This window comes from Stigmatopora argus, chromosome 1, assembly GCF_051989625.1.
Source record: "Stigmatopora argus isolate UIUO_Sarg chromosome 1, RoL_Sarg_1.0, whole genome shotgun sequence".
Lineage (NCBI taxonomy): Eukaryota > Metazoa > Chordata > Actinopteri > Syngnathiformes > Syngnathidae > Stigmatopora > Stigmatopora argus.
This window is the reverse complement of record NC_135387.1, coordinates 13,423,964-13,448,347: the sequence shown is the minus strand read 5'-3', so window position 1 is coordinate 13,448,347 and position 24,384 is coordinate 13,423,964. Positions and strand designations below refer to the sequence as shown.

Genomic DNA, 24,384 nt, shown 5'->3' with positions numbered 1-24,384 from the left:
CATCGGATTCAAATGCCTTTCTTTCTTTTCCAGAATGATGCGGTAATATTTGGGGCACTATTATTGAAGTGCGACGCTTGCCCTTTAATTGATTGAACGCGGCTGCTCTTTGAATCCAATTGGCGGTGTGTTCCGAAAGCGGGTCTAGAGATTGAACTACCTACATCTGCTGTCTTTATTTCAAGGAGCGCAAGCCGTGATTGCCCTGGCGCTTCTGTTCGTTTAAAGATAAGGACATCTTTTTATCTGATGTCATATTCCACTATTTCAATTCTTGTTTCTGTTGAATTTAGGGTTGCAGTTTATTCAAACAGGGTTTCCTATCTGTTTCTTTTTGAGCAACTTAGAAAAGGGAAAATAGCACAAGGAAGTAGGAACACTGCAATAATTATCTTAATTTAGTGATCAAGGTTTTGAAATGGAGGCAAAAGTAGTTATACCCGCTACATTAATTGGTAGAGCATAGCCAGAGCCAAATGGATTTTTTAAATTTTTGCACTGAAATTGCAAATATAATAACTTATTTTGTTCCTGAACAAAAAAAGTAATTATGATTTTCAAAATTTGATGGTCCTACTTTGTCCTTGTTTGTTTAGCTACATAGCAGAATGAAAAGAAGAGGAAAATTTGCGTTTTTTTCCTGCAGGATTTTTCTATTTTATTTTTTTATTTAAATTCTTTGAATGTACTTACCTGTGTCTTACGTTCGAAAGTGTTACTGTTAAAAATATATTCGGGAAACACACTGGGGATTTGGAAAAAGCGGGATATCGGCCAACAAAATTTGTCATTAAAAAAGTGAATTTGGATCGATCGCAACAGCAGCATGATCATTTTTCACGTCAGACTAATGAGGACTTGTGGCATGGTGGTCGGGAATCATTGCATTAAAAATGTTTCCATTCATATTAGCATTCAGTTTGTATTTTAAATCTTTTTAAGTGGCTATATTTGAAGTACGCAGTTTAACATCAACTCCGAATCTTTGGTGTTGGTTAACAGAAAAAACAACACGCTCACTGTAAATGATGTCACGCTTGTAAAATAAGGAGCATCTTTGTGTGTAGTAATAGACGAAGGCGCTTCACGCCACACCGGCTTTTGCGCCTGTTTTGTGTTGCGGGGCCGTTCGAGCTGGTGGTAGATTTTGGTTGCTTGGTTCACACAAGCACTGTGTTGCTTTGTTTTGTGATGATATTTGGGGAAGGTTTGGTTTTTTAACTTGCTGCTACAAACTAACAGTTTAAGACGTCACATACCCTTTTCAAATATTTACTTTTAAAATGGGAGTTTGATGCCAGTTGTAGTTTGGATTTTGGATAATATTCAAGCACTTTGAAAACAATTAGTTTAAAGATAAAACACTTCTAAGGCAGTGTTTTATTGAGCTTGTGATGGGTGTCATTTTTCTGTTCGTATCACATGGTTTGATCTAAATTTTGTACAAATTGTCGGAAGGTGATAGGTCAATCATCAATGGTAAATTTTCTTCAGATGACTTTTGTCAAGTTGCTTGCCTTATCGGCACCCTGAATAGATTTCCTCTCATTCCCGTCTTCTAAATGGCCGGAGACTGATGTTGCCATTCATCTGTGGCAAGGCAAGTTTTAGATATCACAATAAAATACCTTGATGCCTTTTTGTTGTCTCCCCTCTTTGGGAGATGTACAATGTGTATATTGTATTAACCTTTTTATTTATAAGTCAACTAAATAAAAGTTCAATACTTATACCATTTTCTCTTGATTATTTATTTCACATAGAGAGACACAAATTCACAAGACCTAGTTAAAACACACGCGTGTGTGTGTGTGCGTGTGTGCGCGCGTGCGTGTGTACATATAAATCCGGTTTAACATGATTTTAAATGTATGTGACTTTTGGGAGGGATGACAGCAATCATTCGGTAGCAGTCTCTTCTAGACTACTACTTATATTGACTACTACTTATTATACTTACGTATTTGAAAAAGGGCGGAAGTAACACGCCTAAACATGTCCGGTGACTAAACCTAAAAATAAAACACCATTGTCTGTTATAAACGAACCAGTCAAACCATAGATTACTTATTTATTGATCATTTATTTATATTTATTGATGACCTATCTGTTTGTTTGTTGTTATTTCTGCACTTCCTTACTTAGTTATGTTATTGACAACTTATTATACTTATTTATGTATTATTTATTTGTTGTTATTTGTGCACTTCGTGGTGAAGCTTTAAATCTCTTTCAATTCAATTCAATGATTTAATAGGTTGTACATAAATTCTCATAAAATAATCACATACATGTCGGCAAACATCGAATAAATATAACTTGGTGACAATATTGGAAGAGACGTACACCCCCGGAAGCAGAATGTGGGTTGGGCTAGTCGCCCAAACTCGGCAGCGTGCGCGGTCACGTGACGCCAACACGCTTGCCTACGTGCGCGCTCCCTTCGTGCACCATCAACATGGCGCTCGCCGCCGTATCAGGTAAATATACTAAATAAAGGAACAATTAGACACCGCCAAGTTTGAAAAAATAAATAAAATAAAACAAGCCAACAGACATTTAACAGGACAATTCGTTTCCAGTAAACAATTCACGAGTCAACACGAGAGCTTTAGCGGTCGTCGATTTAGATTTTTTTTGTCTTTGAATCAACAAGCTTTTACGTCGCCGGAGAATGAATTGAAAGTAACGGTATTAGCTCAATAAGCTACGAATGGTTTGAATTCAGGACGAAATGGCGTGACGGATTCCGAATATACTTCCACCGACTAAAATACAGTCGAACGAAGGATGACTAAGCCATGTGCACAATTCCCCATTTGCCTTCCGAGTGGTGTTTATTCGAAATCGTTCGTTTCATGGTGTGTCGCTGTGGTTAGCTCAAAGGCCAAATTGCCCTTTTGGGCTGGGGGTCTTATTAGTCGGCTCGTTGCCATGGTCGAGTTGAAGGGAAAGGCGAGTGGATGTTAAATTTAAGTGTGTAGCTGTAACTCTTCCCCTGGAAACCAAAAATGGGAGAGTGAGGAGTAGCCAGCCGGCTTTTGCTTTGCAATCAGCATGCATACCCAAGCGTCCTTTCTCAAAGGCACTGCAGAGGCCAAAACCATGCAGTGCCTATTTATTTCCCTTCATATGTATTCTTTCACGCAAATGATCGATCATATTGTACTTGATTTGGGTGTTTACCTCTAAGATCGGCATTGTGATTTTCCCCGTTTACTTGTCGGATGCCATAACAGGGAGGGTTGGGAGAGAAGGTCTCCCACTTACATTGGAAAGGACGTCTGATCAATTACCATTGACTGCCATATCTCTCATTTCAAATGGATAGGCTGGCTATTGTGGGTTATTATTATTATTCTTTTTTTTGGGGGGGGGGGGGGGGTGGACTCCTTTGTTTTATTTGCAGATAATTCAGAATGACGTTTTGCATCTATATTCTTGGAATGTGTACGCATCAAAACTCAGACCCCAAATTTCGTTTTTTTTTTTATCTCATCGCTGGCTAATTTACATGAATCAGTTGCATAATTAATGTTGCTTCTCCTTTGTTATTAGTAGATGGATGAAAGTGAAAATTGATAGGTATGCTTATATACTAGATGTATTTGAAAATACTGCTTTTACGGTCAGAAAAAGGATGCTAGATTTTTTTTACACTTCTGTAGAAAACCTGTAACTAAGAACCAACAATTTTATTGGGCATTTTTTGCACTGTTCGAAGCGTTAAAAACAATCAGAAATGAACATTAAAGTATAATTTACCTGTGACTTACTTGCATCCCTAGTTTACTATATGTGCATACATCCTACACTATATACATTTTTTCTTTTTTAAACATTCATATTGGTGTGAGCATTATTTACATAATAAAATAGGGGAATTATTCTGTCTATTTTTTTTCTTGGAATAACAGCATAATAGAATAAAAAACCTTGAGCCCTCAAACTGTAATAAAAACAAAACATCTTTATGAAGTACTAAAGTTTAATCAGTACTTCTAGTTTATTTTTCGTAATTTCACATCGTTTTGCCAACTCAGTTTTTTTGCATCGCTTCATGCCCACAGGAGTTAAAGTTCCTCGCAATTTCCGGCTATTGGAAGAGCTGGAGGAGGGACAGAAAGGCATGGGGGACGGAACAGTCAGCTGGGGTCTAGAAGACGACGAGGACATGACCTTAACCAGGTGGCGAGGTGTCATCCTCGGCCCTCCACGAGTAAGTGCCCACCGGGGGTGTGACCCAAATCCCCTCTTCTCTCCTTTTTGCCAAAAGGTGGCCTCCTTAAACCTTGATGCGTCGCTCTTTGACGCGACCTGTTTTACAGACGAGCTACGAAAATAGGATGTATAATCTGAAAGTTGAATGCGGACCAGGGTACCCCGAATCGCCGCCATTTGTGAGATTTGTGACCAAGATAAACCTGAACGGCGTGCACACCTCCAACGGCATGGTATGTACGTCTTCGACTGTCAGCCCGTTATGTGTCTAACGATGACGGGTTTTCGTCTTTAGGTGGACATGCATGCAGTGACAGCACTGGCCAAGTGGCAGAACTCGTACAACATAAGGACCGTGCTGTTGGAGCTGCGGCGCCTCATGACCTGCAAGGAGAACATGAAGCTTCCTCAACCACCTGAGGGCCAAATCTACAGCAACTGAGCCAGTGCGCTACTTTCGCCTGCATTCATTTCCTTCTTCCTTTGTTGGCTAACTTCCCTTGGTCACCTCCGCATTCCATCGGTTGAGAGATTGCAAGCAGAGCCGAAAAGATACGAGCACATGCTCGTCATCCCGGGTGACCTCCTTCCTCTTCCAACATTGGATCACTCGCTTGTGATCATTTGAATACTGTACATCTTTTTTTTATGATTTGTGGAAAGTGGCAGATTGTACAATAACATAAATAACCTTAAGAAGTGTGTCTGTGTTTCCTTCTTTAAAGGAGAACTGCACTCTATTGAACAGACAGACCCAGAGACACCACAATCTGCTTTAAGCATCAATTACTGGATGACTTGTGAACTGGTTTGTCGCCTCTCTGCAGCATTAAATTACACTTTGCGGGCTTTGGTGTGGTTGAACTAATGTACTCTGCCTTTTAGTTTCCAATACTTTCAATAGAAGGCTATAAGTGAGCCTTAATTAGTCCACTAGTTAGGACATTCAGGCTTTACAGCTGCAAGGTGAACTTTAGTAGCTTACAAAAATTGTCCAAAAAATTAGGCTGGGTAAATCGGTGAGTTTGCTCTTAATTTACTAAACAGTTAATGATTTTAATTGTGCATATAAATCGGAAGCCACAAAGAAGTTTCGCCATTTGCCCTCAAGGTACAACTGGTAGAAATAAGCCCAACTCGTTATATTGCTCTGTGTTAAATAATGTTTAACCCTTTTACTTTAGAAATAGCCCATTCTAGTGGACTAAATTGAGATTTAAGATAATTATTTAACTGCCATTGCATATTCTTTGACAAAAAGTTGTTGTCCCAAAAATTGAATGGTATTTTTAAATCTTGTGGCATTGCATTTAAAAGTATGTAGCAGACTTGCAACATTTTAAAAGTATGCTCTATACTACTTTTGAACTTACTAATGGACCTAGTGAGAAGAATAATTAATTAGATTTATTTTCCAAGGGTTACTATTGATTATAATTAAAACAAAAATAATCACTCTTCAGCCTTGAAAATAATACATCGTCTACCGTAAATAAGTCAAGTTGTTATTGAAACTTTTTGATCAGCAGTACTCTGATACAAGATTTTACTTATGTCACAGTGATTTAAGTAATCATCAAACTACCCACTATAAAAGGAAATGAGAAAGATAAACACTGTTTATATTCAAAACAACCCCATAAATTTGGACTTTAGTATGACCCAATTAGCTTTATTCCAACACAAAGGAAAATGCCATTGACGGCCTAAAGGTTGGAATCAATAATAGAACTGAAACCCTTTCATCCCCAGATAATTTCAAGCGTTACAAAATGCAAACAAAACAAGCCCTTTTCCCACACCTAGCCATTTTATAAATATTTTTGAGGCCATCTCACTGCAATGCAATATGGAATATACTACTTTGAAAAAGGTTGAACGCCTCATTTCTCCAATCTAAGACAACACCGTTCCCTGTCTTTGGATGTTTTCAGCAATTTTCTTCAAGCAAATCTCATAATTGACATCACGGGATCATGTTGCCCAACCTCGCGCAAACGGACAGGGACTCTGGGTAAAAAAACACAAGTGCTGTCATGCCTCCAAAATGTGACCTGACCTAAATATGAGACGTTTCCTCTGTTACGCAGTGCTGGACTCTGACCCAGCCGACAAGCATGTGATTCAACCCACCCTGCACAACAAAAGGTCGCACCTACTCACTTCTTCACTCATTCTTTTTTGCGTGATGACAAAGTCGTGCGGGGGGCCTGCGGGGACAGCAGAGGCAACGTGCAAGTATTTTGGGGATGCGAGGACAGCTTGGCTGCTTTATTGCATGTGAGTCACTCGAGTGTGTTTTTGAAAGAGGAACAAGAACAAGCATGTGAGCGTCCATCTTCTCGAGAAGCGCATGATTTGTATTGCTGACATTCTTCCCGCTTCAGCTGAGTGGATATCTTGGCCCGTTTTCTATCTGTCAGAATGATGAAGTTCAGCCTAACCCCATATGCACAGATAATGATTTCGCCCCACTCATTTAACTAATTGGCTGCCATTGACAGTGCTTAATGTCAAATTCATTTTAAGTGGGAGGGGTGAATTAATGTTTGTTCATTCGTCCCTCACAGTCAAAATGAATTGGGCACTGAAAACAACCAGTCTTCTCAGTTTAAATTGGACGTCTGTTGCCATCATTAGCATGTAATGGGTTAGTAATTACTACTATGAAGAAGAAAAAAACGCTTGAGAGCTATATTACTTGGGGCCAGTGTATTTCTGTTTTTAATTCATTTAAAATCTTTAGTTTTTTTATTTCCTAGATATAGGATGCAACTTAAAATTTTAAGAAAGCACAATTTACATGATTTAACAGTTACTCTTTTTAAAAAATAAAATAAAGTTAATGGTGTTGACAAGTGTTGATGACTTACAAATACTTAAAATAACAAGATTACGAAGAAAACTTGAAAAGTTGAGTTTTGCTGATTTAAAACTTGAAGTTCTGAAGGCACAACTTTTGAATGTTTTTTTTTATGGTGTTGAAACTAATTAGATTAGATTAGATTAGATCACTTTATTCATCCCGTATTCGGAAAATTTCATTGTCACAGTAGAAAGAGGGTGAGAATACAGACACAGGAAAAGACATTTTAGACATAAATAAATAGGTAATAAATAAATAAATAAATAAATAAATAAATTGCATCAAGATGACTGCACACTTCCCTTAAATTAAACTGGAACCGAAATGTTCATTTGTCATAAAAAGTGATTTTTTTGTCCTAATCTGGTTGAGGTCATTTTTGTTTTGTTTTTATCACGCAGGTGTGTCAGTCAGCACAAGAATTGATTTGCCCTAGTCGGACCTGAGCGTGGCGCACAATGACGCTGATGGTCCACGTGCTGGCGTGCGCCTTCGGGCTGGGCTCATGGGTCGCTGTCAACGGCCTGTGGGTAGAGCTGCCACTCATCGTCAACACTCTCCCCGAAGGCTGGGAGCTCCCCTCTTACCTGACCGTCATCATCCAGATGGCCAACCTGGGACCTCTCTTCATCACGATCATGCACAAAGCCCGGCCGGGCCTCCTGAACGAAAGGACCGTCATCTACGCCATTCTCTCGGTGGGTGTCGTGTCCTGCATCCTGCTGGCTTTCTTCTGGGACCGGACCAGCGTCGTGGGCGGCGTGTCGCACAGCACCGCCTTCTTCATCATCACCTTCTTCCTCTCACTGGTGGACTGCACCTCCTCGGTTACCTTCCTGCCTTTCATGATGCAGCTGCCCGCCAAATACGTCACCACCTATTTCATCGGGGAAGGTCTGAGCGGGTTCGTCCCGGCCGTGGTGGCTCTGGCTCAAGGTGTTGGCGTGGCAAAGTGCGTTAACGCCACTCAGGCGATGACAGCAAACCAAACGGGTGGAACTCTCCAGACCGAGTATTTGCCACCCAACTTTTCCACGGAGGTCTTCTTTTTCCTCCTGACGGCCATGATGTGCATCAGTCTGGCCGCTTTCGTGGCGCTCAACAGGCTCCGTCTGCCGGCAGACGAAAACTTGATGACGAGCTCGGTGGCGTCCATCTCCTCCGGCCTGGAGAACCCTGCGGCAGATATTGACCCCCAGGATCTCAAATGGAAAAGTGAGGAGGAGAGCCACTCTCCCGAAGAACCCGATCACTCCCTCTATCAGCTGGCTTTCATTTACTTCCTGGTGGTTTGGGTTAACGGCGCCACCAATGGCGTGCTGCCCTCTGTTCAGACATATTCCTGCATGTCTTACGGCAATCTAGCCTACCACCTCTCGGCCGCGTTGGCTTCCGTGGCCAACCCGGTAGCTTGCACCATTGCCATGTTCTTCCAGAACAGGTAATGTTTCAGCTGTAAAGTTTCTTTCTTAGATGATATTTCCCATTTTTCGCGTTCATTAATTCGGCGGCCCGGTGGAGCGAGTGGTTAGCGCGTCGGCCTCACAGCTCTGGGGCCCTGGGTTCAAATCCAGGTCATGTCCATCTGTGTGGAGTTTGCATGTTCTCCCCCGGGCCTGTGTGGGTTTCCGCCGGGTACCCTGGTTTCCTCCCCCATTCCAAAAACATGCATGGTAGGCTGATTGGACACTCTAAATTGCCCCTAGGTATGGGTGTGTGTGCGTGGTTGTCTGTCTCCTTGTGCCCTGCGATTGACTGGCCACCGATTCAGGGTGTCCCTCGCCTCTGGCCCGGAGTTAGCTGGGATAGGCTCCAGCACCCCCTGCGACCCTAATGAGGATAAAGCGGTTCAGAAAATTAGATGAGTTCACTAACTAATAGAAGGCGCAGTACGTCAGGGTGGTGTTTTAGGGATTTTACAAATATGTCTTCCAATGATATGTGACGGGCACCCCGGTGGGTGAGTGTTTCAGGTCCGGACCTTATTGTGTGGAGTTTTCATGTTTTCCCTGGGCTTGCGTTTCCTCCGGGTACTCTGGTTTCTTCACACATCTCAAAAACATGCAGAGTAGGCAGATTGAACACTCTAAATTCCCCCTAGGTATGCATGTGAGCATGAATGGTTGTCTGTCTCCTGCGATTGGCTGGCCACTAATTCAGGGTCTCCCTAGCCTGGTGCCTGTAGTAAACTGGGATTGGCTACAGCACCCCTCACGACCCTTGTGAGGATACGCGGTTCAGAAAGTGAATGAATGAATGAATAATATGTGACAGTATGTTTATCTAACAGACAGTGAATGTGTGCTACAAAAGTATTTTTTTTTTAGATTTAGATTTTTTGTTGATTTTTGAATTTGTACAATATTTGTGTAATTAATGCTTTGCTTGGGCTTCCAGGTCTCTTGCAGTCTTGGGGGTGCTAGCGCTGTTGGGGACAGGCTTTGGCAGCTATAACATGGCAATGGCTGCTATGAGCCCCTGTCCTTTACTTCAAGGCTCCGTGGCAGGAGAAGTCATAATTGTGAGTGACACACAAACATGTTGCGTAAAGTGAGCGTGAGATAAGACCTACACATGGATTATGGCAAGAAATGGCAAAGTTCAGTGTCTTAACAAAACAGTGTTGAGCAATTCTGTTCACAGTGTTCTGATATGACTGCCATTGGTTGTTTTTTTTTCTATAAGAGAAGTGATGTTAAATTGGCAGGATTTTTTTTCTCTTTTTGTAATGTCACGCTACAAAATGTAAAGTGACTATCTTAATGTGATAAGATCGACTTCTGCATTCATAAAAACAAAACAAAGCAACTCCTTTAAGTGGAGGTCATTGGCAATCATATAAAAGAAAGTGTAATATGACTCATATTAAAAAACCCAACATTTTTACAATATTCTAGAAGGACAGCATACTTTAGCAGCTAGAAATTCTGATCGATACCAGAACCGGAAACCAAACTTCTCTCTTTATATTGTGAGTAAATAGCATGAAATGTTATCATACTTTGATAGGAACTGGAAACCAAACTTCTCTCTTTATATTGTGAGTAAATTGCATGATATGTTATCATACTTTGATATGAACCGGAAACCAAACTTCTCTCTTTATATTGTGAGTAAATAGCATGATATGTTATCATACTTTAATATGATAAGATACAGTATCAGGCAGCATGGTTAGCATGTTTGTCTCACTCTTAGATCGAGCTTTCAATCCCTGGCATGTTACGACCACCAAAACCCAGATTTCTCTAGGATTTTTAAATGTATGAACGAAGGTTTCGCTCAAATAAAATTCAGGTTTCAAACCACTGGGCTTTTTGTTCTACTACTAATGAGTCAAGAATGGAAAAATAACTTGATTTTCCTAGTGAATAGAGAAAGTATTGCTGTATTAATTTGGATTTACTATCCAGGTCCAATGTTGCCCTTTCCTTCTTGCCCAGGTTCTGTCGTGGCTCTTGTTCACTGGCACCCTGTCCTACGTCAAGGTCATGCTGGGCGTCATCCTGCGTGACCGCAGCCACAGCGCATTGGTTTGGTCCGGCGCTGCAGTACAGGCGGGCTCGCTTCTGGGCTCGGTGATCATGTTTCCGCTAGTCAATGTCCTCACACTTTTCCAGGCCGGGGACTTCTGTAACACCAAATGTCCATTCTGACAACTCCCGTGTTGCTCAAAAGACTTTTGGAATGACAGCGGGTAAATTTATGCCCATGCAACTGATTAGAGCACATTGATCAATCTGGCCTGCAGTCAAATCATATCAATAATAATAATAATCGGACATAGGCCCTGTCGTCATCATCAACAACAAAAAGCCTACTTGTCATCACACCCAGAAACTGCGTATGACGAAATTGGTGGTGCTTCTCCATATGTTGCGTTTACTCGGCAAATTGTGTACTTTGGTCCATCCTGCCATAAAACTACAAGTCCCATAAAGCTTTGTTTGTGTGTCATAACACGCAAGTGCCAGTTTACTTTTCTGTTGCAGTTATTAGCAATCATACAACCGCTTTCCTCAGCCATATTCATACTGGACCTTCTCAAAATTAGCCTACCAAAAGTTGTCGAACAGAAGCTTTCAAGTCTTGATTTAGATTTGAAATACTGTGACTTTTATTTCATAGTTGAAGTGATGATTTAATAATATCTCACATCATGAGATCTGAGCAGGATTTGCTGTATTACTTGTCCTTTGACCCCAATATTTATATGCTTCAAAGTCCTATAGTGCAGGTAAAAATATTTTGTCATAATGTAATAAATGTGCCATTTCTGCCTTTTGCTTGTCCCCTGTTGTTGTATAGAAGGTTTTCATTTTATCCAGTTTATATTTGGCATGTCGACAACTCACGAGCTCTTGTTCAAGCCCTTTAAAAGGTTGAGTCACATTGTTTTAAGGGGGTGATAGACAAACCTTAATGCTGTTAAAAAATGCAAATCGGTGATAAATTTACATCAATGTACGTATTCATTCATTCATTCCACTTCCTGTGTGTGGCTCCTGTTTTTTTTTACTTAAGTCTACAATGTCTTGTGTCTGTCTTGCTACTGCAACCAAAAAAATTCCCGAATACGGGATGAAATAAAGTTTTAACCTAACCTAACATTCATTCATTTTCTGAACTGCTTTATCCTCACTAGGGTCACAGGGGGTGCTGGAGCCTATCCCAGCTGACTTTGGGCCAGAGGGAGGGGACACCCTGAATTAGTGGCCACCCAATTGCAGCGGAAAAGGAGACAAACAACTATTCACGCTCACACTCATATCTTGGGGCAATTTAGAGTGTCCAATCAGCCTACCATGCATGTCTTTGGAATGTAGGAGGAAACAGGAGTACCTGGAGAAAACCAATGCAGGGCTGGGGAGAACATGCAAACGCCACACAGGTGGACCGACCTGGATTTGAAACCAGGACCCCCACTGTGAGGCTGACGCGCTAACCACTCGCTCCATCAGGCCACCCATCAATATATCTTAGTGGTGAACCGTGAGGGCCTGCAAGGCTTTCTCTGCTGGCGTAAAAAATATATCTGAATCACAGACTGATGTTAATCATATTTTGTCCATGAATAATTCCAAATTGTCTGTCAGCTTCCTTTTATTGCTTTTCACCTGGTTTCACTGCGCCCAGGTGTGTGTTATATAAGGTGTGTGTGTATATTTAAGCATTTAACCAACAACATTTCAGCCATAATTTATATATATATATATATATATATATATATATATATATATATATATATATATATATATATATATATATATAAATTATTTGGATTGGATTGGATAACTTTATTCATCCTGTATTCGGGAAAATTCGTTGTCACAGTAGCAAAAGGGTGAGGATGCAGAAATAGGAATGAATGAATGAAAAAAAACAGCAGTAATGTTTCGTTTGAGCAGTAGATGGCGAAAGTTCACCTTTAAAAGATGACACTGAAGCTCTATCAACATCCTTTTTTTCCCCATTCTTTTGCGCCCTACAAAAAAGCGTGTTTCTAGTTCGAGCGTGACAGGATTTGATGAGCAGAGATTTGGATTCCAAAGACCTTAAGCTGCTGTTCAAGCTTTTTCCACAAATGCCAACATTTCACGCATACAGGTTATGCATTTGTAAGTAGCTGAGAAAAGTCAAGTCAGAGCACTGTTGGGTATTCAAAATGGGAGGAAGCCCACACAAGCTGGGATATGAATACCTCATTACACAGGGAGGCCGGGGCCCAGATGAGAACCGGGGTACCCCCACCCTACCCCCTTCCCCGATACCCCTCCACTATGAATTTCAAAACTTGGAAACAATGTTAATGGTGCACAAACCTAAGCAGGTGGCAGCGATCCGACGCTCTTTTATTAATCTTTGGTTCTTTCTTTATAATAATGGTATTTCCATGTAATGTAGGTCAAAGGGGAACGATGAATTGAGATACGAGTGTTTTGAGTTACAAGCATGGTCACAGAATCGATTCATTTCAAGGCTGAATTGTAGTCTTGCTTTATCTGATGGGGGTTGACTGTTTCTCAATTGATTGTCAACCTCATCCCTAATCTCAGCATCACACTTGTTGGGCCGTGCAGACCAAATCTGTGAGAAAAGATGCTGAAGACGATGAAAGGACACCAATCATTGACGCTGAGCAGAGAAGGTTTTCCCATCGCCAGCTGCTCCGCCTTCTCCTGCCCTTCGTAAAGGGCCGGGGGAGTTCGGGGGGACTCTAATTACTACTGCTCACCAGGGGCCGTTGTGGCTGTTGCTTCTGCCGCTGGTCACTTGGGAGCTTCCCTGACCCCCGACACTGAGTAAAAACAGAAAGCTAAGGAAGGCAAATTGGGCTAAAATTGGCTCCGCTCAGCCCCTGAGGAAAAGCACAGATGGGACCTTCTCACTCGGATATGTTGAGTCTTTATGCCGTTTTTTCCAAAGGTGCTCATAAATCATGTTACCATGTCCAGAGAATCCTCCACAAACCATACTTCTTTCTCCTTGATTCTCAAGTTCATAACCTTATGATAACACAACAACTTTGGTTTGAAAGTGAAAAGAATCCCTAAACTCCTATATAAAATCTCATCGGAAATAAATCAGCCCATATTTTATGGAAACACCAACTCTTGCTTCAATATCTTGACATAGGCTCAAAATGCTCGTTACAAACACCAACCCCGCCCTGAAACCCAATTCATAAAGCCGAACTAAGTTCAAAATCATATTAAAACAGACCAAATTTGGCCAAAATGTTTGCTTGGCGCATTTAAAAAATATTTACAGGAGAAGGAAAAAGGCTCCTTGTCATTACACACAGTGATTGCAATGAGTTTCAATTTTAGAATTTTATTTTTCACAACAAATGCAACAAACAGGCGTATATTTGGGCGTTATGAACTAGACACCCGATAAACTACACTACAGGTGCCAAATCTATGGCCTGGGGGTCCATATCCGGCCCGCCACATCTTTCTGTGTGGCCAGCAAACGCAAAGTATATGTATCATCTCCATGTTTCTTTCTGAAATACATAAACTGCAGACTGTTGTAACTTAAAAAATAGAATCTATTGCTGGCATTCTTTTGTTATCAATCCCCCTTAAAATGAATAGTCATAGAATAGAACCATTTCCTGGTCTTTGATGTTGTATAGCTTCCCAAAGAAAATAGCCATTTGCGAGCAAAAACTTAACTATGATGTATTCGTTTTTGTTTGACACTCCAGCCTTAACCGGAAAAGGAAGAAAAAAAAACCAACAATTTTAGCAATCACATTTTCAACTTAGAAACGTTACCGCATTTCTGGCACTTTGGGAACATTTTGACTTCCATGCTCCACTAAATATTCGTTATGTGAATATATACTTCGCAAACTGAATCTACAAAATGAAAGAATCCCATTAGGTTGAATGAGAATGCATCATTCCTTCTTGAAACTGGGCTGATTCTGACATCTACATTAGTGTGTGCCTGCCACCTGCTGGTGGCTTCGCATCAATTAAATTGATCAACGTGGGTTGTGGATGTTTTTGTTACGTCTTTGGGGAGACGTCGAGCCGAGGATACGAGGAATTAGGACCCAATCGCAGGGAAGCAGGTGAGGACGAGGGAAATAGTGCTCATACCAAAACTTTAATAACTTAGGCAGGATCTTAGAAAATAACAAAGACTTAGAAATCAAATCACGAAACTAAACCTGACTCGGGAAAACACGGGGAATCGAGGAACGATGTAATGCAGACACATGGCAAGGGAAATAGAGCAGACGATCCGACAAATGACATAATAATCAGTGGGGTTTAAATAGACAAAACAGGAACAAATTCTAAATGACGTGCAGCTACGCGAGCGCGAAGACAAGACAGGAGGGACAAAAAAGAGTAGGTAAACGAACATCAGAACACATGGAGAAAGCAATGGAAAAACCATAACAAACTAATCCTAACAGTTCGGGTGCACATGGCAACTCTATACATGATGTGTTTCTTGAGAATACTCGTCAACGGAAGTGAATTCATCCAAAATGACACTTAAACAGTTATTCCACAAGGCTTATGATAAATTCCCCTTTTTCGTTCAATGACCTTGAATGGGCTTTTGTTGTTTTATCAGTCAAAAGGTTTTCCTCTTCTTCGACTCCATTCCTTGATTAGCTCAGGGCCTTTGCATGTGGAAAGAACAACAACGCAGCAAAGAAAGTGTATCATTTTGCCGCGAGTGTCAGATGGTCCCATCGCTTGTCCAGCTGGTCAGGAGGGGCCGCGGCCACCTGGATGCCGATCCTGCGATCTCCTCTGCCATGCGAGTGTTCCGCGTACTACGCCGCTGAGAGGTCCATCTGGTCGGGATGGTACCTCACGAAAAGTGGAGACCCCCGCCGTGTTTGCACACACACACATACAACCGCACGCACACTCACACTAATGTCCCCCTTCCTGAGTCTGCCAGCGCGCCTCTCTGTTAAATGAGTAGTATGGGAAGGAAGATTTGCCTCTAACTGGATAACACAACTCCATCAATGCAGACCAAGATTCGCGTGAGAGTCGGCGCCATTGGAGCTCGCGTGGCTGAATCGACAGATGCTCCACCTGTGAGTGACTTTGGAAAGCCCTCAAAGCTGTTAGGCCTTGCCAGTAACATGATTTGGTGGACTAGCAGAGTGGCTGTCTGGCAGTTTCTCCACTAAATTTTCAAATATTTGATAAAAAGTACCACCTATAAGAATAACTAGGTCTCTAAGTACCAGCATCATGGAAGACAAAAGAGAAAAACAACTTTGATTTGTGGAATTACATCAACTTCTGAGATGGACACCAAGGTGTTCTCTCGTACCTCAAATGAGACAACGTTGTCAAAGCTGAAAAATGTAGCCTCCATCCAATAACAAAAAGAAGAGAGAATGCACAACACTTTTCAAAAGTGGAGTGCAAAAAAGATTTGCCTTTGCTTTCTTTCATGATACATCACAAAGTCCTGCCTTGTGTGCTGAGGTTTCTCGGTCGATGTGGGACCCGAGTAGAAAATCAATTGCGACGATTCAGAAGACCAAACTGACTTGCCATGTATCTTGTTGATGGCGAAAGACAGGGCTACCATTTTGTGGTCCTTCACTTCTTTTTTTCCCCTCCCATGTCCATTAAGTTTTTAGACAAGGGGATACCATCAATACTTGCATGGACAGCCTTTTATTGTTATTTTTACTTCCTATTCACACTTATTTAAGTTTTATTTGATTGTTTTCTGTTTGTTCACTGGTACTTGTCTGCGGAGCCTTCTGGGAGCTTTTTGATGATTTAAGGCTATAAATAAATCTGACTTGACATAATACTTGTCAACTAGAATCCAAACGTTGACAACATTCTCTTAACCTATGTTACCTTATTTAAAGGGACAGACGACACCTAGTATAAATGACATTAATGTCAAAGATGGTCGAATTACTTGATGATGAATTATGGCCTCTGATAATGGAGAAAACAATGTCAAAAAAGACAACTTTTACCAGAGCAGCCATTTTGTGCCACGGATAGACTTGAGCACAGGTGCACGAGATAAATGCATTGAATTGAATGCTTTCATTGTATAATGAGATTTAAAGCTTCACCATGAAGTGCACAAATAAATAATCAATAAACAATAATACATAATAATTATAATTAAATAAACCACAAACAAGTAAGAAATAAATAAGTTGTCAACATAATAAATGTATTGATGTCAGAAGGAAAATCAGGCAAAATGTCGTCATGTTTGAGGGGTTAAACTATAGATAAACTAAGGGTGACTATTTTCTGGGAGAACTGTTTTTTTTCTTTAAATTTTCTTCACTATTATGCACCAGGAAAATAAATTGTGTGTTTTTTTTCAATCTATTAAAAACATTCGTTTTGGATGCAAACGATAAGTGTTGTCTGCCTCTTCACTGCCATTGGCTTAGAGAGGCGTCCAATCCATTTGAATTGGGAAGGCTGACAGAGAATGGTTTGGTATGCTAAGTATGCATGGTAGTGAAAAAAGAAGTATATACTAGTGGCGGAATGTAATCAGAAATGTGAAATGTAAACATCTTGTGGGTCGCATACTCCCCATTTCATAAACGCTGTCCATTTATTTAAAATTAAATGTGACAGGCTGCTGTCATTTTACCGGCGAGCCGACAGTGACGCGCGCGAGCCTGCTCCTCGTTTTCCATCAGCAGGTATTGATGTTGCTTTAATGAAGTGCCTACCACTTCACCCGAGGAAGAGACAAGTCTGTCAGCATATGTAAATGCTTCCCGCCTGCCATTGTGGTGGGGGGTTTAGCATGGGTCAGCCCGGATCTCCCCTCGGGGAACTCTTTGTTCTAGGGCCCGATTGAGCCACATGAGGGGGCCAATTACAGAGCTTCACAGCAGGACGGGGTGCAAAAATGTTACCCCTCCGCAGCCAGCTAATTATGACTGAGCCGGGGCAAGGTTCTTGGTGAGCGCATACGGCGTTACATCAAATTGTTTGCGTTGGCACTTTGTCGGGTTCTTATGGGGAAAGCCGCCATTGCGTTTTGGGAAAAGGTCAAGCTAATTTTGCTGTTGCAAATTGACACGGAATTCCTTCGATCCCAGCGGGCCTCTTTTGTGTTGTCAACGCGGAGGCAATTTACAGGCTGCAGTCGGCCTGATGTGATGTCAAAGAGTGATTTATGAAAATGCATCCTGAGATAGACCCCAGCACACAGTTACATTATCTGTCACAAACAAAAAGGTTCTGGTGGAAGTTTTGTCAATCATTGCCATAATTGCGGCTGGTTTGATGAAGTGGCTGCATCACGAGAGGTCTTTTGAAGGGTACACTTAAGGACGGCACCTCTTGACGCAACCAGACGTCCTTCACCGCCGTCATTAGTGGACGCCGCTACCCATTCATCTCCTTTTCCCCGCCCCCCAACGGGCCAGCCGGGCCCAGCTGCTGGGGGCTACTGCTCCCCCATGTGTGTGGGACCAGTCAACTGGAAAATGGCTGCTACCGAGAGAGCCCATTTTAGAGAGGCATCATCCTTTGAAGGGGCATGATGGCCTTTGACGGCCACTATGTTAACACGGAGAGCGCCCCCTATGAGCAACAGGACAAGAAGTCCCCCCGGGTCAATATATGAGCCACGATAGGGGTTCAGATTCGGTTTCGACACTTCAACAAGTGGGATGTTGAGATTCATGGTTGTGCGTCAACACTGAGAAAGCGGGAATCCAACAATGAAAAAAGAGAACAAGAGCATAATGATGCAAGGTTGATTTGTCACATAACCGCACACACAATTTTGGTCATCAAAAAAAATGGAAATGCCATTCATCCATTTAAACTCAGCAAAAAAAATGCAGCCTTTTTTGGAAAGACATAACTAGCGATTTATAATTTTGCTGTAAATAAACACTAATGCCTAAGTACAGAATCACCTTGCAAATTTTTGTGGCAGATTAGTGTTAAATGTAAGCCACATCGATTGTCACGTAAAGCTGCCGTAAGTCGTTTGGCACGTGTTGCTGGAGGACAAAGTGTCAACGGGCAACAGTGATTTTAACAGCGACAAATGGTAGAGCGGCGTCATTAGAGAGATTTCTGAAGAGGGGATCATTACCTGCCACAGATGCCGCTGTTGTTTTGTGTCTCTAATTGTCTCGAGGCCATAGTGACCCTGATACTTGAAAAGAGCAGCCAGGGCCTTTGTGGAGACGCACACCTGATTGCGGCGATCACACGAGCGCTCGACCCTCGCATAATCTTTCGGGCGCTGCCTCGAGGCTGCCCATCTGTTGCTCTCCGTGTATGAATATGGGTCCACGTGTGCTGGTCAAAGCAGAGCAGCAACCATGGAGAGTGAAACCTCAATTTTCGGATGCCCCAGTTGTTCAACCATTCATTTTTTTTTTACTCTTCTCCTAAAATGCACATTTAACAAAACTCACATTCTATTTGGTTGCATCAGTGTAACACATCCTATCAAAGGTCAGGTCTTCAAATAAATAATAAAATCAAAACCCTCCCCACATTTGACCTGCCTCCGTGTTGTCTTATTTAGCAATTGCACTCAATAAGTTAGTATACAAAATAGCTGAATTGTGACTGCAAACTAACCAGCTGAAGGAAAGTGCCCTGAAAAATACTCAATTATTAAAGCGCTTTCAGTCTCTACTTCACATATCGCTTCAAGTGTTGCCGAACAGACCGAGAGGGTTGTTATTACCTTTAGTTGTTAATTAAAACTTGAACAGTGGCAGCAGTCTTGACGCTAAAGGATTTAAAGAGAAACACCATGTCAAGAGATTTAAATAAACATGAAGTCAGTTTGGTCTTTGTTAATATTTCTGGATTGTATGAATTGCAACAATTTTCTTAGATTTTGGAAGGGATTCATTACAAAAACAGATTTGGAGCCTATGAACACCTGTTCCCACCCTTCATAGTGAAACAATAGATTTCAATTGCAAAGAGGTGGCAAATCTATGCAGATTGCATAATGAGTACAAACAAATAAAATATTGCTGGAAGGTGGTACAAAGATCTATACATTCCTGTTCCCCATCTATTCCCAGATGTAAAGATATGCAGAAATGGGAGGTAAAAAGGACAAAATCTGCAGCCTTGCAAGCATATTTTGATAAGATAACGCTGAGTCGGCACATGGCTGCCTTCTTTTCGTGGAGAGCGGTTGATGGCGTCGTGGAAAGCAAATGGTCACGCACAACATCATTTATTTTTGTCAAAGCCAATTTGAAAAACATGCTGCAGAAACATGACTAAGCCGTGATGAAAATGCTACTCGGCCTCCCCCGAAGAGTCTTTGGCATCGCTCAGGGTGAAAAACGTGTCCTAGACAGTCATACTTCACTTTTATGCATCCCAGGCAAATTTGTTCTACAGTGGCTGAATTACAAGATCGTACATTATGCAATAACACACATTGTAAACACATTAAATTGGACAAAGTGGCCAAAGACGTAAAAAAAATGAAGACTGCGAGTCAACCGGTGCGCAGATGAAGCATCTATCAGCTCCGCAAATAATAATGTTTTAATACAAGTCAACAGTTTTTACACCAGCTGTTACATCCTCTTAAAACATAGCGACTGAAGGTGATGGCCCGAGACATATCTGGTCTTAACGTTCCTGAGATTTATTTTGGATGCAATTTTTGACCTTGTAAATATTGACAATGCTTATAACCTGAGGCACTTTGGTTCCACAGGTCAAATTTAATGTACATCACATACAAGCCGTTAATAATTGATAAAGAGAGAAAGCCTCCGATGCGTTGATCGTCGCTTTTTAAGAGGTTAAACTTGCGATTTGTTTGTGGCCCTCCATTTTCCTTGCTCATACGAAGATTTTCAGCCGATACATTAAGTAATAGCACTCTGGAGTTTTGCATTTATATGATGGCTATCATGATCTCATACTGACTATTGATCCCTCTCATCACTAACTGGCACTCTCAGTGTGCAATAACAGCAGATGAAAGAGTCATCTGCCCTTTCTCCTTGTTGGCTCCCACTTTATCACGATTTACTTCATTACAGGGATCCGCTGCTGCTGAGAATGTCATATGCTGAGTTAACCTCTGCTTGGCGCGCTGGCGGTCGGCCAGCGATGAAAGGACACGGACGCGTTCCCTCTGATGACGACTACTGGCAAAGACTCCAACCTCTAAAACAACTTGATCCGCCGCCGCTGGACTTATCGTACGCTCGTAGCGCACTCAATAAATCAGCAAGGGTCTGATTCAGACTCGTTCAATAGTGTGCGGCTAATGCAGGAAACCCCAAATCTATTCGCTCCGCCGCCGCCGACGACTCATTCGATGCAGGTTTAATTACGCCGCTGGCGGCCTATGTCCGTTTAGTAAATGTGCGCTGTCTAATATTCACACACCATTTCCACTCGTGTCTTTCCGCTGGACGGTCGAGCGCGAGGACGGCCAACAATCCCATTGAGAAATTAACAAGGTCCTCTGTGCTTTTCGCTGCTTTAATGAATAATTCAGCTGTCAGGGTGAAAAAGGAGTGCGAGGAGACCTTGTCATCAGCAACTGACTCAGCACTCTTTGGCCAAAGGGTGACACGAAACAAAAGCTAAACAAAGCGCCCCACGACCTGCCTAGCTTTTATATTGCTGGATTTAGCAGGAGCAAGAACAACTAAAACAAAACAGTTAAGTCCATATTGGTGAGCGCCAAAACATTTGACACTCAGTTGAATTATAGGAGCAGGTGTTTTTGTTGATTATTTAACGGGTGTCTTCAGTGACTCAGATTAAAAGATTTATGGAGCAAAACAGCAAATTTTCCTAGAAATGAATTAGGATCTCTTTACCCTTAATCGTAGTTGGAATGGTCACTCATTGTCGATGGATTTCTGAGATATTGAATATTTTGAGTAAGAAAAGAACAGCCATTCTAGTGTGATAATGCCTAAATAGAATCAAATTAGGTCATGTAAATCACTAATTTTATGATGATAATATAGTATGTCTTTGGATAGTACTGCAATATTTTGAGAAATACAGTTCATTTTGACATTATATATTTGATTTATCATGAACACACTTCATAAAATCGGTTATCAGTTCACCAAAAAGAAAAAAAATAAAGCAAATGTGATGTTTTTTCACCATTTTGTTTCACAAACATTTCAGATTTTAGATTGAAAACCAATCTTTTAAGAAAACAGCATATCTAAAACTGATGTTGATGGATGTTTTGTGGTTTGATAAATTTGAGAAGATTGTTGCTTAAGCAATATTAATCCAAATGGATGTATTATTACTGTTCAGAGAGGAGTAAAACCTAAAATCAAATTATTCCTCAACACACGCCCATTACTCTTGCACTTAACCTGCGACTAAGGGGATCCATTTTCAAATAGTTTAACAACTAATTTGCAATTAAAAAATATTATAAGATTATAAGATCATGTGGACTGAAATTCCAAAGGCTTCACCTTGAATTGGCATGCAGGACACACAATCTCCCTGTGTGGTGGGTATTTGTCTCCTCTGGTCCACGGGCTTCTAAGCAAACATGTGTTTTTACACTGGAGGCAGACCCTGTTAAATCTAAGACATGATGGATGGAAGGGATGCAGAAAGGGATCTTTACAAATACAGCAGTGGGAAACTGAGGACTGTTTTCCTGTTATTGATCAGGCATGTAAGTGTGAGGTCAAGAATGATTCATTTCAGAGAGGTTATGACGCCGGATCGATGCATCTCCGGTTTTGAAAAACCTCAAAGCGCCTGAGAGAGAATGTTACACACATTAAAAAAAGTCACAATTAATCAAAAAGGATTGTAATCAACAGTTTTATAGTTTAAAATTAGTATTTGTTTATGTCGAGATTGCTGCTCACACAAAATCACTTGAAGAAAATGTGGGAAAAAAACTGCCACAATGCTCCTGTAATACGATATTGTTTTTTAATTTTTTTTTAAGTCCGCCATATTCCACATAGTTTTTGGGTCGGGACAGGAAGTGTACAAACTCCCTGGTGACCTATGAGACCAGCTGGCGAATATAGATTCCCCTGGGGTGTTGGGGGTGGAATTAGGGCTCCAATTGAATATCGGGACTCATAATCATCCACACAGCAGAAGCCGGACTTTAAATAAATGCTGGAGTTGATGTATGCTTGTGAGAATGACACATTATTACATTTTCACCTGCCCCTTCCAATCCATTCTGGCCTTCCAATCTGAATCAGAAAATTGAACATACATCTTTCAGTTTCTAGCTAAATTATTAAATCATGCACACTGCCATTGACGGGGATAGGCATCGAACCATTGAGAGTTTAAATATGGATTGGACGGCTATCACTGAAACATCACCCTTCACTGCCAGCTTTAATGCACTAAAATCTTCACAGTTTATATAAAGAAAAGATAATAAAGATCTTTCAATTCACAGTGAATTACTGGCAGCTGTGGGTGCTCAATTTTGACCCTTACAAAATGTAAAACAGGGTTTACGATCAAATTAACGACAATTTACCATTGTTTTACAGCAAACGAGTGTAAAAAGTATTTATGCACAGTTAGACTGTTTGTGGTGATGACATTCTCAGGCCATCTTCTCACCCAAGTTTCACCACTGTGGCAGTCAAGCGTGTTGACCAGAGAGCTAATAGGACAATCTGGCCATTGCTATTTATTTTACCCCTATACTGCTATTTTAACTTCTCAGAGAGTGATGTACTACTAACCGTAAACATGCCCAGCACTTGCTCCAAACTGTCTTCAGTAGGTAGAGAAATTAAAGGTGAGAAATGAAAATCTTGTTTGACAGAAAGAAGAGTTAGAAAAGGAAGGCAGCGATGTCACCATAATCATGCGGATGACAGTGTACAAAAAGTTTAGACGTATTTTCTGGGTACTGGTTTTTTTCCATGATAAAATTCTGGCTACCACAGTTTGACAGTAATTTAATGCTTTATTTTAATTGTATTTATGTATTTATTTTTACCTGGTGCTACTATTCCCCTCGCAAACTCTACTTTCAGACAAAATGAGCTATTTGGATGACAAAGAGATCAGCTTCCCCTATGAATAAAAACACGTTTTATTGGGAGTTCAAACAGGTGTCTGGCAGGCTTGTGAGGAGCAAAACAAATGATGGGCAAGTGAGCCGTAAACAGCGCAACAGATGACGGGAGATTGACCATATGTCCATTGGTTGTGTGAGCACCAGGAACTCAGGCTTCTTTTCAGATCTTGGGATACACCGTGCTTTCCAGTACATTCACAGGTTTGGTTTGTTGAAAGGCTTGTTCAAAGGAGGGAAAGTGTGCCATTTTGTATGTCCCGTAAGTAAGGGCGGGACTTTACATTTTTCCATGTACATGCAAGATGTTCATGCTAAAGCACCACCTGGGCCAAAATACAGCAATTGCAGTGTTGTTTTTCCTACTCTGCAGCAAACATGGCCTGTAGCAATTCAGACAGTCTGAGTCACAAAAATCAGACTTGGCACTTTCTTGTATATATTTCATACCAAAGAGAACAAAATCCATTTCAGATTTACTTCAGTGGGCCTTAAAAAGCCTTAAGGATGACAAAAAAAGCTATTTTTTGCTCTTAAGTGAATTTGCGATGTTTTCAGAGGTGATTGATGACTAAAATTCTTTACATATTTGACCCCCCCGCCCAAAAAAACATATCAAGTCTTTGAGTATTGTAAAAGAGACAATGTGTGTTGGAGGGGGAACATGACCATTCTGACAAAGTGCCACAAATAGCACCTGCTTCACTTTGAATAAGAAAATCTGCCTTTTTCCCTGCAGC

General features: G+C 41.2%; 2 protein-coding genes across 2 annotated transcripts; both read left to right on the top strand.

The window, feature by feature from the left end:
- Positions 1-2,347: 2,347 nt before the first annotated feature.
- Positions 2,348-4,923, top strand: LOC144072932 (ubiquitin-conjugating enzyme E2 variant 1-like). The gene is made up of 4 exons (XM_077598354.1): positions 2,348-2,480; positions 4,071-4,219; positions 4,329-4,454; positions 4,517-4,923. Exons 1-4 carry the CDS (start codon positions 2,459-2,461, stop codon positions 4,661-4,663), a joined length of 444 nt encoding a protein of 147 aa, XP_077454480.1. The 5' UTR covers positions 2,348-2,458; the 3' UTR covers positions 4,664-4,923.
- Positions 4,924-6,065: 1,142 nt separating this feature from the next.
- slc52a3-1 (solute carrier family 52 member 3-1) lies at positions 6,066-11,649 on the top strand. The gene is made up of 5 exons (XM_077598317.1): positions 6,066-6,235; positions 6,312-6,501; positions 7,489-8,528; positions 9,485-9,608; positions 10,531-11,649. The coding sequence occupies exons 3-5, from the start codon at positions 7,546-7,548 to the stop codon at positions 10,741-10,743; spliced, it is 1,320 nt and encodes a 439-aa protein (XP_077454443.1). The 5' UTR covers positions 6,066-6,235; positions 6,312-6,501; positions 7,489-7,545; the 3' UTR covers positions 10,744-11,649.
- Positions 11,650-24,384: the final 12,735 nt, after the last annotated feature.